Source organism: Scatophagus argus, chromosome 20 (assembly GCF_020382885.2).
Source record: "Scatophagus argus isolate fScaArg1 chromosome 20, fScaArg1.pri, whole genome shotgun sequence".
NCBI classification, from domain to species: domain Eukaryota; kingdom Metazoa; phylum Chordata; class Actinopteri; family Scatophagidae; genus Scatophagus; species Scatophagus argus.
Window position 1 is genome coordinate 19689463 of NC_058512.1, and position 14699 is coordinate 19704161.

Sequence of the window (14699 nt, forward strand, 5' to 3'; positions counted from 1 at the left end):
TCAGTTTGAATGAAATGCAATGCAATTTCATCTCCACGTTTTGCAGACTCTGATTCTGATTCAGATTCTGCAGACAGATTGTGTGTGAGAACTGTTCCAACCTGAGCATGCAATCAGTAGTGGGATACACATTTCTATCAGTATCAGCCAGATGAGACAGTAACCACTGGCTCATTTAGACAACAGGATTTGCTGCCTTATAAACATTTAAATGTTCATAAAACCTGTATGAAGGAAGGTTTCCGAGGTTGTCCTGATTTATTGGTGGGTTAATAAAAAAATAAATCTCAGCGATGCAATGATTTAAATATATAGCATTAAATAGCTTATTTATTAGAAGTATAAAATAAGCTATGTATTGCTAATAAAAAACATAAATGGACGTCGCTACCATAACGTTATTTGGGAAGTGGACCTCCTCTGCAGGAGGATCAAATGAAAACGTTCGGTGAAGGTTAAATTTATGTCCCACTGAGAACCAAACGAGGATTTGTTAAGGGCGTCAACAACGTCCTAGTAACGTCCCGCAGAGGACGTTACAGCGGAGGACGTCATCGACGTCCTGAACATGTCCGGGGGGCGTTCCGTTCCCTGTTCGCTGACGCTGGATAACCATCTCTTTCGTTAGAAATGTATGCCACCTAGTGGTGTAAATGTTACAGCAAAAAACATGGTATATTAACAGAGATTATTGTCAAAGCTACACAGACTGGCTTCCATCAGCAGTGCGAGAGTATGTGATGTAACTATGGATAAATAAATTTAAAAAAACCTGCGTTAACGAAACAGTGGACATTATTTAGACCAGACAAGGTATTATGCTTGTTTTTTGTAATTACCGCGAGAATCACAAAAAATGTTGCCTAATCATTATTATCACCGAAAAAAATGCTGTAAAGAATGTATAATTTGTTGTGAAATGTAGACCGGAAGTATTTCTTTTGCTGCTTTTGACGGAACACAGGCGGGAGAAAGCACAGGCTAGAGACCACATAGACGAGGAGGCTGAACGTCGGATTCTCCGCAGTCACACAAGTTTGTATTTTATTGCGTTTTTCAATCAGTTTTGTCCAAGGTTATGATACCGAGGCTTGTTTATATTAACCAGAGAGAGTGTATACATTTCTTCCATCCATATAGATGGCAGTCAAATTATGATTTCATGTTGACATTCAAGCCTGATATGGTCTTTAAAATGACCAGTGCGTCTAATGTGTCACTGCTAATGTACCCTACTGAAGGCCTACTGAAAATATCGTGTTAAGACATTTTTGTTTCTCCTGGCTTCACGTTTAGCAGCAGGCAGGCTGAACCTGGCCTGTCGTTTGTTCTAACAGCCATCTTCTACTGTATAATCATGTCTTTCTTACAGCTTTAAAAATGCTGCCGTAGTCACTGGCAGCTGCATCACGCCCATTGCCAGCGCCTTTGTGAAGCGTGTGTGAAACCTGAGATGTGAAGCCTTTTATCGCAGTGGCCGCCCCATGGCGTTCATAGATTCATTCTGCTGTAGTTTGTGGTCGCCATCATTTCTCTGCACCGATCCATCCATTTTTAAAGAATTTGATCTCACAACAGGGGCATAGCGAGACGTACAGCTCTACTGGGGCACAGGCCCCCCCGCCCCCAATTACCTATATGGTTTGTTTTTTTAAGCCCCATATGAAATAAGCTATACTGTTATAGTTTGCCACACTAGTTTACCTTGCTTAGCTCATTGCTTATTCAGACTTCCATACTCTGACTGAAGCAACTAATGGTAAAAATACGGTAAAAATGTGGAAATACATTATTAATGTGCAAAGATATTTATTTCAACATACATGAACATTTTCAACAGGTTTTATGGCAGAAATGGCATAACTGTACATGCAAATAATAACAACACCTGACTCAAGTCATTGAACTTTCTTACACATTTGCGTTCTTCTACATTCCAAATTAACAATAATTACGGCACAGAACCGTTTCTGAACAGTGAATATTTCACATCCAGTCACTTAATGATTCCAGCCTTCATAAGTAAAGTATGCTGTCCATAATCTGAAACAAAAAAAAAAAAACATATTCCCCTGGAGTTTGAAAATCTAAACTGAGTTTGTTAATCTTTTGAGCATTAAACTGTATTATGTCGCTAAAGTGACATATAATTTATATAGTCACAAGACTTTGGATATATGTGATAAGTGAAAACGAGGAATACAAACAAGACAGCACAGCAGTTGTATAAAAGACGGTGAGCAGGTTAGTCATGCTAGCTTAAGATGTTAAGGGTAACCAAGAACTCTAAGTTGAAGATGATGTCAGAACATCATGTCAAGCTAAGAGAATTAGAATTTAGAATTTCATTTCAGTCAGCAATGAGTAGATGAAGTGCACTGGTTTATTTAATCTGTATTTTGATTGTGATGCTTAATGTTGCATGAAAATGACCTAGGCTACATGTAAACTGGATTTGTTGCTCTGTTAGCAAAGCAGTCAAATAGGCTACTGCTGATGTTCAACATTAAGGTCCAAAACAAGACAGATCTCCGCAGAATCGATCACCGATGATCGCCGCACAATGCATGCCGGATAGATTTCTGTCCGATTTGACTCCGACTTGCTCTGACATCACACACGTGTGGGCAACGATAATTCCGTGAGACTGAGGCGGTAGCAATTGCTCTCCACCGACTGCAAGACCCAGGGCATGATGGGAAACGCCTGTGTGTCATCTGATCCAAGAGCTAATTGGTTTAGAAGTCCATTTAACAGTATGACATTTTATACGTATTTTGGTTTTTTGTTGAATTTGAGAGATTTGAATTTTATATTTAACTATATATATTTATTTATCCCACAGATCTTGGTTCCATTTAAGAACTGTCACGCCATGTTACTGTAGCTTTTAAACCATGTATAGCCGCATGCGCCTTATAGTTTACCTGCTACTGCACATGCACACTGATGTGGACACACACAATGCAGGATGTGCGTGCGCCTCTGTTGGCGTTAAAAATATATTGTAACACTTTGGAGTAAAAAAACATAAACTTTGCTCAATATTATAAATCTAAATTAATGCACTGCCATTTTTGTTGAAAATTGAACGTGAGAGGTGATTTTTGATTCTTGGATTTCCCTCGGGATCAATAAAGTATCTATCTATCTATCTATCTATCTATCTATCATGTGCATGTCTCACTGTGATATTGGGAGTGTTTCAAAGAAATCAAAGAAAACAACACAATATTTAGCTAAATGGTATACATTTAAAAGCAAACACAAAAAGAGAAGAAATTTTAATTAATCAACATTCTCCCCCTCCATCAGTAACGGCTGAGATGCCCTTGAGCAAGGCACCTAACGTTCCAACACTCCCCAGTCGCCTGACATGACTGCCCACTGCTCCTGTGTGTTTCTCTGCATATTGCATGTGTGTGTTCAATCAGTGATGGTTTAAATGCAGAGAAGAATTTCAATAAAGAGTTTGAAGTTGTTAAGTTTTAAAATGAGCCTAGCCTCTTTAGTTTAGATCCACAAAGCCAAATGATGAATTTATTATTTATTTTTTTATTGTTAAATCAGTCTGATGCATCACTTCAGCCAGTTTCTGGTGACTTTTGTGTAAGTAGTCACTCAGCAGGTGCAGCTACACTACGTCACGAAATCAGCTTTATCTTTATATGTCTTCTTGTTTGGTAATTATTTCATTCACTGATCTCGAGAGCACATTTTAGTTTGTAAATCACACTGCCTGACCTTCTGAGATATTCTGAGATGTTTCAAGTTTATCAGTGCTGCATGCTACATTTTTCTGGACTCCCAGTAGTTGAGAATTGTGCAAATCTTTATCTCTAATTGTAACTGGACTGCTTTGATGTTTGTGGTGAGTCCCACCATAATTAAAATATCTCTTGCATTTAATGTAATGCCTAGCATAATAATGAAAAAGTGAAAGTTTGAGCTGACATAGCCATTAGGAACAATTGGATTAAGCCTTAGGATGTTTAGTGAATATGGCCCTGGAATTTTTGGGTTTGTGTAACTACAGCATTACGAGAGCAGTTTGTGATGCTTTTGTCTCTTCCTTTCATCAATCAGGATATGTCTATAAGGATGGAAATGGATATCAGTGGAGTGTCTAGGGCACACGTCTCCATTCTTCCTGCAGCTGAGATCAAGGCTACATTGAAACCTGAAGCGGAGAGACCTCGCTGTGCCAGCACCCCATGTTCACCCATCAGAGGTACTGTTGCAGGATATCAAATCCTCCACATGGACTCAAACTATCTGGTGGGCTTCACCACAGGTGAGGAACTGCTCAAGCTGGCCCACCAGTGGTCAGAAGGCTCTTCAGAAAAGGGTTCTGTTTCAGAAGCCGTCGCTAGTTCCATCCAGAGTACTGTCCCAAAGCCTGTGGACTTGGGCATCCACCGATCTTCACGAATCTTTAAAGGCAAAAGTCGCTACTACCAACCCTACGACATTCCTGCTGCCAGCGGGCGTAGACGGAGGCGTATGCCCAGCTCAAGCGACACCTTCTTGAGGTCCTTGGCCCACGGGGAGCCTGGGAGAAGTTTGCATACTCAACTACCACTGTGTTTGCTTAAAGGAAAGAGGGCCCAGTCCAAGTCTCTGGACTACCTTAATCTGGACAAAATAAGTATCAAAGAGTCATCAGACACTGAGGTGTTACAGTACCAACTGCAACATCTCACTCTGCGAGGGGAGCGCATGTTTACCAGAAATAAGACATGAAAGCTCAGTGGGAGGCATTTCTGGTAGTGATCAAGGTGCTGTTTCCATCTTGGTTTCTTTCTACTCAGATTAGCAGTTCTTTAAGAAGACAGTTTGATCATCTTGTTATAATATTAACTGGGGGTTTTACCTTGTACTGTATACATAATGTTGTGAAGAAAATCCTTAAATTGCTCCTCACATCGTAATGAGGTCGTTGAAGTTAAAAAAAATGTGAATTATATAAATTTAGCAATAACTGGTGAACATATTTATTGACATATTTGTGTTTGTATTGGTATGGAGATGCACTGATATATCAGCTTATGGCTGATAAAAGCACACATACTGTATTGGCTTTAAAATGCACTGTTGCTGTCAGTTCAATAATACTTTTACTCCTTAGCTGTGAGGAGCTGTGTAGTGGAAGTTTTGCCAGATTTTATTCAGATCATGGCACTGCATTCAACTGTCAAATTAGTAAGATAATAAAAGTATTATCTTACTACTTAATTGCTGTTTTGTTGCTGTCAGTATCAATATCAGCGTGTTTTACCTTAAGATTGAAATGTATAAAAAAGATACTCAATTCAAAATCTGTTTATTTAAGGATGGCTAGAGCTCTGTGTATTAAAATCCATCTTAATACATTGCATACAGGCCATATGTACATGTTACTGAGTTCACTGTAATTATTCCCTCTGTCATTACTGCTGCTATAAAGTGATCCCTCTTTTTTCAATATATTCATTTTTTTCCTGCCAGTTTTGCCTTTTCAAGATAACTAGTATTAGACGTGTCAGAGAAAGAGACAGGAGGGAGGACACGAAAAATGTCCAGACTCGAGCCAGGGACCTTTTGATTACATTGCCCAGTAGACCAGTTGTTACCAAGGTGACCCCAAAATGGTCCCTTCCAAATGCGCACAGCTGCACCTTTAACTACACTGTAAAAGGTGCAGGAGTTTGTCTAACTCACAGTGCTGAGACCTCATTCTAGCTTCAGGTGAACTTATTCATTCAAGTGAATATATTTTTATAGAAAACAAGGACATTTGGTTTCTCTCACTTCACAGCCAGTATGGACACGATAAAGAATGATCAGTAACTACCGATGTACATTTACATTGCATATTGTATAAGACAGACTTGAAAAAACTTTCTATCAGTCTCCCCCCAGTAAGTTTGAAAGGTGGCTGTTGTAGGTTGATACTTTACGGAGAATTACAGTCAGCTTGAATTTATTTTGGTATCACCTATGGTTTGGATTATGTTGGCCACAGAAAATCATATTGGTGCGTCTCTAGTTTTGTAAATTGGCTAATGTTAAACAGTATGTAGACGTGTATATTTTTAAACCACCTTTGAAATGGTTATGCTGTTTTTCCAATGCATCTAATCCAGTGATAGTTTTCTCAACTTGATTCCACTGTTTGACATCTGCTACAGATCATCTCTGGAAGTATCAATGCACCATGATACTGTCACCACCAAGACACCATTTAGGCTTAAAACACTTAATTCTGTCTATCCCACATAAAAACAGCAATACTATACATAAGCAAAGCCATGTGAACGCTTAGAGTAAGCAATAGAAAATTAAATTTAGTTTTATCAACATTTAATATTTGAAACCTCTGTGTTGAATTTGTATGATTGAATTTGGATGACTGATGATGACATATTTCATCACAATCCCTAGTAAATCGTCAGCTAAGAACAATGAGCTGATGTACGTCACGGCAATTATAATACTAGAGATGCTTGACTACAGGGTTAACACCATAAGAAACAAAGAGCACTGCCCCCCATGGAGGAGGAAGCTTGAGGCCAAGGTTAAAGCAAAAGAGAGAGAGTCAGCTTACAGAGCTACAGACTGGCATGATGATGAAGAAAGGGCTACCGATGAACAAGTCTACACCTGAGACACTGGAGACTGCCAAACGAAGACTCACAGCTCCGGCTGCCTGCCTGAAGAAATACACGAGTAGCAGAAGCTAGGAGAATAACCCAGGCTGAAACTGAACGGTACAGGAAGAATATATGGGAGGAGGAGGCATCACATCAGTGGCTGCTCAGTGGCCGATGGATCTAAGAACAGACCACAGACAGAACAGACCAATATCCCAGTAACCATCACAATGGCAGACATCCAACTAAGACTGGCAGACATGAAGAGCTGGACAGCACCGGGCCCTGATTTGGTCCACACCTGCTGGCTAAAGAAACTAACTGCACTCCATGAAGGAAAGATTTTACATCTTTACTCTCAGTGTGATATATATTTGCATCTTAAGATTCATTGAAATTCCATTGAGAAATTTATTTGTGTTTGCTAAAGAAAAAGCAGGAATTTTCTTTAGACTATAGCATGATTAGGATGTGAGCAACAGAGGATGTGAAATGATGTTTTAAAATATATCATGACATGTTTAGACCACAGTTTAAATACCATTCTATGTGTGTTGCAATTGGAATGCAGACCTTGTGCTTGTGTTGGGTGGAAATGTTCTTTACTTTATTGTTCTGTTTATCTTTGCTAAAGAAATTCATAAAAGAAAGTAAAATTTTCTTTTTGCTTAACTGCATGATGGACATGGTTGTCTTTTTATGCTTTTGTGTGGGAAATCGCAGTAAACGTTACTGTTATTGATGATATAAGTAAATGTTATTGTTGGAAGGAATTTCTAACCACTCAAGTGGTGTACATACCATTTCACTATACTGTACAATAGGGACAGCCAAACAAAACATGTACACTTGATGTTAACTAATGACTGTTCCATAAAGATTGTTTTAAACAGATGCTGGGCAGATCAGTTAGTTTCTTATTGTTTAGTATTATGTTTCTGCCTGAGGGCATCTGTGGATTAGATAGAAGGTGAGGATCAATAAACTTTGCTGCACAGTTTGTAAAATGAGCATGAGACATAGACATTACAATGTTTTTTTCGAGTCAGTTTAACAAAAAACTACAATGCCACTAAGTACGAACACTTGAAGAACCTGAAAACCTTTTCTCTTGAGCCTCTGATGTGCTCCAATATAAACATGGGCATGAGCACAACAGAGCAACTTCTTCCCCAGCTTGAAGTAGGTGCCCTTCATGACCTTTTTACACAGGAGCCCTCCTGTATAAAAAGGTCATGCACCAATCAGAATTTTGTATTATATGTTGTTAGTTTATGCCATCAGGCTACTTTCAATGAAACTGAGTAAGCCACACTCATGCATGATGAAACAGAGGAGTGTTGATCCATTAATAATAAAATTAATAATTAAAACATTTTATTTTTAACATTGTATGTGATTAAAATTCACTCACTAACGTTGGAATCCCATTAGGAAGGGATCTCTTCATAATCAGTATGAATAGGGGAAATATTTGCAATGTCCACTAAACTCTCTAAATGAACATCTGTACACTAGAATTGACAAAACTGAAAAACATTAACCCATCTTTTAACCTTTAACGTATAACAACTGAAGTATTTTGTGTGTATTTTGTATGCTGTGCTAGCAGTTCTAGGCAATGAATAGTAATTACATTTAAATATTCAAGCAGCAGTCAAAGATCAAGGATTTTATTGCAGAATTTCATTTGGCTAGCACTTTGATTTCTCTTATGCAGTGAGTAAAAGCAGTATCAAAAGCATGACAGCACATCTATAGTCTAAAGTGAGTTTGCATTAAAAAAAGAACAGCCATACAGAAACAATATAAAATCATACGACAGATCTCTCCAATGATTTCTGAAAGTTCATAACACAGCATTTATAACGTGCTTTGAAATGACATGCAAAAAGACTAACATGGGCACTGGTTTAGAGGGCAAAGGGTAAACAAATTGATATAATCAGCATCATATTTTCATATTCGTATTTCCATTGCTGTTACACAAAACTTCCTCAGAGAAAGGTCCAAAGCATTGTAATGTCTTAAATGATACAGTGCCATGTAAAATAATGTAATGTTTGCTCGCTATGTTCTTGGAACATAAAGACACATATTGCTGTTGAACTGACCATGAAAAGAATGTATAGTCTATCCATACTTAAGTAAAAGGTCTGTTTTTGCTGTCTACTTTTCTTACTTTTCTCTGGCTCACTTATCTCTCCAACTGTTTTCTCTCATTTCATCTCTCCCCTGTGTGTATTTATCTCATTAGAGCAGACTGAAGTCACGGTGCTTATTGGAAAGCACAAATTTGTTTGGCTGGGCATAATGACATGAATGTTTGACAACTCAAGCAACTGGTATATGAGATTCCCATGCCATTATTGCTGTAAATGCTATGCTACCAATCAAAAAAATGCTTTGTCAATATTGACTAATTGCCAGAAATGTATTTTTTATAGATAGTGTGTCGTTCAAGAGAAGGGATGAATTTTGGTTATTTTGCTAACAAGCGCGACAGTGAGCCACCCCCCCAATTCCCTCTCAAATCACCTGCTAGGTGTTAATTTCAAACTCTTTTTAAGGAATTATCTAAAATTTGGTCTGAATTAAAATACATGAATCACAGTGAACACACAGCAGAGCTAGTTTCAGAATTTTATTTGAAACCCTGGGAACACAGTCTGTTCTGACTGCTTAGGTGACATACTGGTAAGTGAACTTGAATTGAAATTCCATGACAAACCGTCTTGCATCTGTCTCTGGGACATCATCCACCAAGCCTTCACCTACAGTGAATCCCTAACCACACTCTCTGACAGGCTCTCTCCCTGTGTGTGTGTGTTTGTGAGTGCCTGCAGGTGTGAACGAGTCATATCATAGCCGCCAGTTGTATCTCATCACCAAACCTATTTAAATACTCAGTCTTGCAATTTCCACTTTGCTACGTTAGACTCTGCTACCACTTAGTGTTTCAAACACTTTGAGCCATTAGTTACCAGTTCTTGCTATTTTTGTATCTGGTAGTTGTTTGCTGAGACTCATCCTGACCCCTTGCTGTCCTGTCTGTTCTAACTCTGGCTGCTGTTGTCTTGTTAAGGCTGCTGTACTGCCTACCACCCATTCCTTCGCAATGGTTCTTCTGCTGGCCTTAGGATTCCACCTCTGCTTTTTGCAGATGATGTGGTACTATTAGCATCATCAAGCAGTGACCCCCAGCTCCCACTGGGACGGTTTGCAGCGAAGTGTGAAGCAGCTGGGATGAAGATCAGCATCAGAACAATACAAGTAGCTGAAATGAGTTGGCCGGACTCAGCTTTAGAGATAGGGTGAGCTCAAAGTAGAGCCGCTACTCCTTCGCATTGAGAGCAGCCAGCTGAGGTGGTTTGGACACCTGGTTAGGATGCCTCCTGGATGTCTCTATGGGGAGTTGTTTTGGGCATGTCGATCCAGGAGGAGACCCAAGGGCAGACCCAGGACTCGATGAAGGATTATAGCTCTCGTCTGGCCTGGGAACACCTTGTTATCCCCCTGACGAGTTGGTGGAAGTGGCCAAGGAGAGAACAGTCTGGACCTCCCTGCTGAGGCTGCTGCCCCCGTTATCCAGATTCGGATAAGCGGAGGAAGACGAGACGAGATGAGAAATCAGGGCAGTATCTGCAAACAGGAGGTTCTTCCAGGGACCCATAGGGTGAGTCAGGCTACTGTCAGTGTTTACAAAGTGCACCCTGTTTCACATTCTGGTTTCTTCTGGTGGTTGATTCATGTAGTCCTGAAGGGCCTGATGTAAAGGCAGCCACTTCTTTATTGAAGCTGTGATGGCTATGATCCACCTGTAAAGAGCACCAGAAAATCAACATGACAACATATAGTGACATGTTTTCAGCTGTTTTTTTCCCCCTCACTCACTGGGTTATCAATGCCTTTCACTTCAGTATCTTAATGAACATGAAAGATAACTGCACAAGATGTCATTAAAATATGTTCCATACTACGTTGACATCATAAGTGAATTTCTCTACTGGTACCTGAATTCAGGGAAAATGCACTTTGTTTTATGAACATACAGAGAGGGGATGGAAAAAAAGGCACCCCAAGAAAAAAATAAACAGCTGGAGTCTCTGTGAGTTTATGTTTTCTAACTTTAATCAGAGGCTAAATTGAGCACACTGACGGTATTACCGTATCACTCCTAAAAAATATCATCACAAAAAGAATTAGTGAAAAAGTAAGGCTGTTTACCCATTTAATCCAAAACTCAACACTGAACTGAACATAACCTCCACCAGACCAGATTCTGTGCACCGTTGCCATGGTAATCTCAAAGACGTTTCATTTGAGCATTGAGTTTGTATCAACAGCATAACAATTAACAGGGCAAATGGGAGTGGGTCAAAATGAGGCTCTGTACCAAAATACAACCAATTCTGTTTTTTAAACCAAGGGAATTAGGTAGAAACAAAAGCCTGTCTCTAATCTCATATGGTACCTTCTGCAGTTGAGCTAAATAAAGGCTTTGGTCACTGTTTGAGGGCATATGGTAATTTTATATACTACTCACATGACGGATGCACAGTTGCTGCCTGAATTATGGTCACTGGCTCTTTCCAGTGAATACTGAAAGCTAAACACAAACATAATTTTAAAAAGAGGGCTTTCTCTCATCACCTGCTCAAATAGATGCCTTGAGCCTGTGAGTTTAGTGCAAGATCATGGTTCGTGTCAGGTGGCCCGACAACTACAGTAAGAATGACCATAACAGTGCAGGTTAGCCAAGTTATCACCTGCTTTGTGGGCCCAGTCAAAGTCAAACCACATTTGACCAAATTTCAGTATATTACAGATAAAGTGAGCTAAACAGGCTCCTCACCTGTGACGTGTCTATCTTGTCACTGTTGAGCACTGTATAACATGATCAGTAATTCAGTCTGACAATATATGCAAAATATGCATTTATTCCATACAACAATGGTAGCACTGTAATACATTCCAAATATCTTGCTATATTTGTTTCATCAAAGACAGCTCCGAATGGCCTTCCTTTGGTGTACATGAGGCCAGCCCTTCACCATTTTTTCAACCAACTTAGCAGCTAAAAACTGTATGCCCATGTTCAGCGTGCTTTCAATAATGAGCTTAGGGGCACAATCAGGTTGGCCCCATGCTGATAGCAGCCAATAAAATGTAACGCTAATAGATCTGACGTACATCAAGACATTGTCATTGGTCTTTTCAACCAGCAGCAAGCTGTTATATTAGCCACCACTAGCAGCGTAGTAAAATGAATCAAGTGGACAGATTGTTTAAAGTTCGATTTAGCACCGTGCCATTACAGCAAAGATTAGAGATTAAACATTTAAGACCACACCAGCCAGAGGATTCTAACATCATTCAACTAGGAAAAAAACAAAAGCCAAACATGAAATTCTGTATGTGAAAAATGCCATAAGATTACATAAGATTACACTTGCTTGGAAGAACAAATGCTACTTAAAGTTATAATTATTGGTGACTTTAACATCCACGTAGATGTAGTTAATGATAGCTTGGCTACTGCATTCAGTTCCATACTAGAAACAACAGGCTTCTGTCAATGTGTGCATGAACCCACTCACTGCTTCAACCACACCCTAGACCTTGTGTTAGCATATGGGATTGAAATCGAACACTTACCAGTCTCTACTTGGAATTCAGTTTTGTCTGACCATCATTTAATAACCTTTGGTTTTCTTTTAGCCGATTGCACAATACCGAGCAGAAGCACTCTCACTAGATGTCAGTCTGATAATGCCGTAGCCAAATTTAAGGAAGCAGTTCCGTCGATTTAGTACAATACCCAGGCTCAGCGTGTCAGGGGACTCATGCACTACCCCTGGTTGCCATGACATTGATAACTTTGTTGATAGCATTGCAGGCTCATTGCGCAGCACGCTCAACCTAATTGCACCTCAATCTAAAAAGAATATAACTAGAAGAAGCTCCGCTCCATGGTACAACCAGGAAACATGCAAGTTAAAGCAAAGATCAAGACACATAGAGAAGAAATGGCGTTCAACAAAAAAGGACGAATTCTATCAGGTCTGGAAAGATGGTCTAAAAACGTACAAGGCAGCACTCCGTACAGCCAGAGCCAATTATTACTCATCACTCACAGTAGAAAATAAGAACAGCCACAGGTTTCTATTCAGCACTGTAGCCAGGCTGACCCAGAGTCATAACTCTGTTGAGCAATTGAGCCATTCCTCCACATCTCAGTAGCAGTGATTTCAGGAAATACTTTAATGAAAAAATTGTAACCGTACCTGGACTCATTTCTTTTTAGGATGCCCTAAAAAGTCCCTCAGGACTCTGCGGCTCATTCAGAACTCTGCAGCTTGTGTCCTGACTAAGACTAAGAGGCGTGACCACATTTCACCTATGCTGGCCTCTCTACATTGGCACCCATTAAAATTTAGAGTAGAATTTAAGATCCTCCTCCTAACCTACAAAGTCGTGCATAGTCTGGCACCATCATATATCACTGATCTCATTGGACCATATCAGCCCTCTAGGGTGCTGCGTTCCTTAGATTCAGACTTACTGGTAATACCACGAATCTCCAAATGTAAATATGGAGCCAGGGCCTTCAGTTATCAAGCTCCTCTTCTGTGGAACCAATTACCAGCCTCAGTTTGGACGGCACACACGCTCTCTATGTTTAAGAGTAGACTTAAAACCGTCCTTTTTGACAAAGCCTATAGTTAGACCAACCCCTAGTTATGCTGCTATAGGTTTAGATTGCTGGGGGAGATCCTTAGACACTGAGCTTTCAGAGCAGGGGGACTCACTCATCATGTCCCATCACCGGTACAGTACTAACTCGCCCTCTCCCCCGGAGCTCTTGTGCTCCATCTTTTTTCAGCACTTCCGGAGCATGTTGCTGGATCCAGAATCTCCTACCCCGTCCTCCTGAGGCCTGGTACCGCTGCTGGATCCTGAGCCCTCTATGGCCCTGCCTACTGCACTGATAGTGCTGCCGGATCCAGAACCTTCTCCATGGCCCTGCCCGGACCCTGCTGCTCCTGCTCTGCACTGTTCTCTCTATCCTCCCTGTCTCTCCTCTTTCCCTCTCCTTTCTCTGTCCATCTCCCTGTCTCTCCTCTCCCCTCCAGGCAGTCACAGCAGAAGGCCGTCTGCACTGAGTCTGGTTCTGCTTGAGGTTTCTGCCTGTTAAAAGGAAGTTTTTAATCGCCACTGTTGCCATATGCTTACTTAGTGTGGGGTTTTGCTCTGGGACCTTTTTCTCTGATTCTCTACTTTTTTGGTTGTTTGTTGTTGTTGTTGTTTACACACCTGTAATGTGTCTTGAGATAACTTTGTTATGAATTGAAAAAATTGAACTGAATACTCACAAACATGACATTGACCTTCACGAGCAGCAAACAGAAGAGAACCTGTATGCTCTTGGCAGAAAAAACATTCAAGACCTTGTGTGCTCTGCGGGACTGTGATTGAGCTTTCCTAAACCCTGCAAGGGCTTTTGCTTTGACTCAAAGTTAAGGGTCGTTAAGCGATGGGTTTCCCTGTTCTGAAATGCTTACTTTGGATGTCTTGAAACAGTGATTGCTTGCTGCTTAATAAGCTTGGATTTGTAATTTGATACTGTATACGAGGGTAATATATGAGTTCTGTGAGCTCAAATGCTGTTATTGATAAATGCCAGTCCACCTCTGCTTAGTCCTGCCCCATATAACATTAATGTGTGCTTGTGATTTTATTGATGAGGTGCATTTGTATTTGGATTCACTGAGCAATTACTTTGCATTTTAGTGTTGTGCCCTATCAGGCTTTCTGTACATGAGATGACACTGCTTCTCACCGTTTATTCTCACTTGGATTTTCAGCACAAAAGTAGAAAGTCTTGAACTCATCAGATGGAGGTTTCAGCTCAATGGTCGATTTCTTTGATCCATAAGGCAGCTCTCGCACCATGTAGCCTTGAAGGTATATCCCACCTGAAGACATAGATAAAAACGTGTACTGATTCATCTTTAATAATCATCTACTACCACTATGTCAAGCGTTAGCATTTCCTTCCAATGT

The 14699-nt window shown here is 40.2% G+C and overlaps 1 protein-coding gene across 1 annotated transcript; it reads left to right on the top strand.

Moving 5' to 3' along the window:
• Nucleotides 1-702: 702 nt before the first annotated feature.
• On the top strand, nucleotides 703-7309 carry macir (macrophage immunometabolism regulator). Its single transcript, XM_046375176.1, has 2 exons — nucleotides 703-1035; nucleotides 4087-7309. The coding sequence occupies exon 2, from the start codon at nucleotides 4090-4092 to the stop codon at nucleotides 4741-4743; it is 654 nt and encodes a 217-aa protein (XP_046231132.1). The 5' UTR covers nucleotides 703-1035; nucleotides 4087-4089; the 3' UTR covers nucleotides 4744-7309.
• Nucleotides 7310-14699: the final 7390 nt, after the last annotated feature.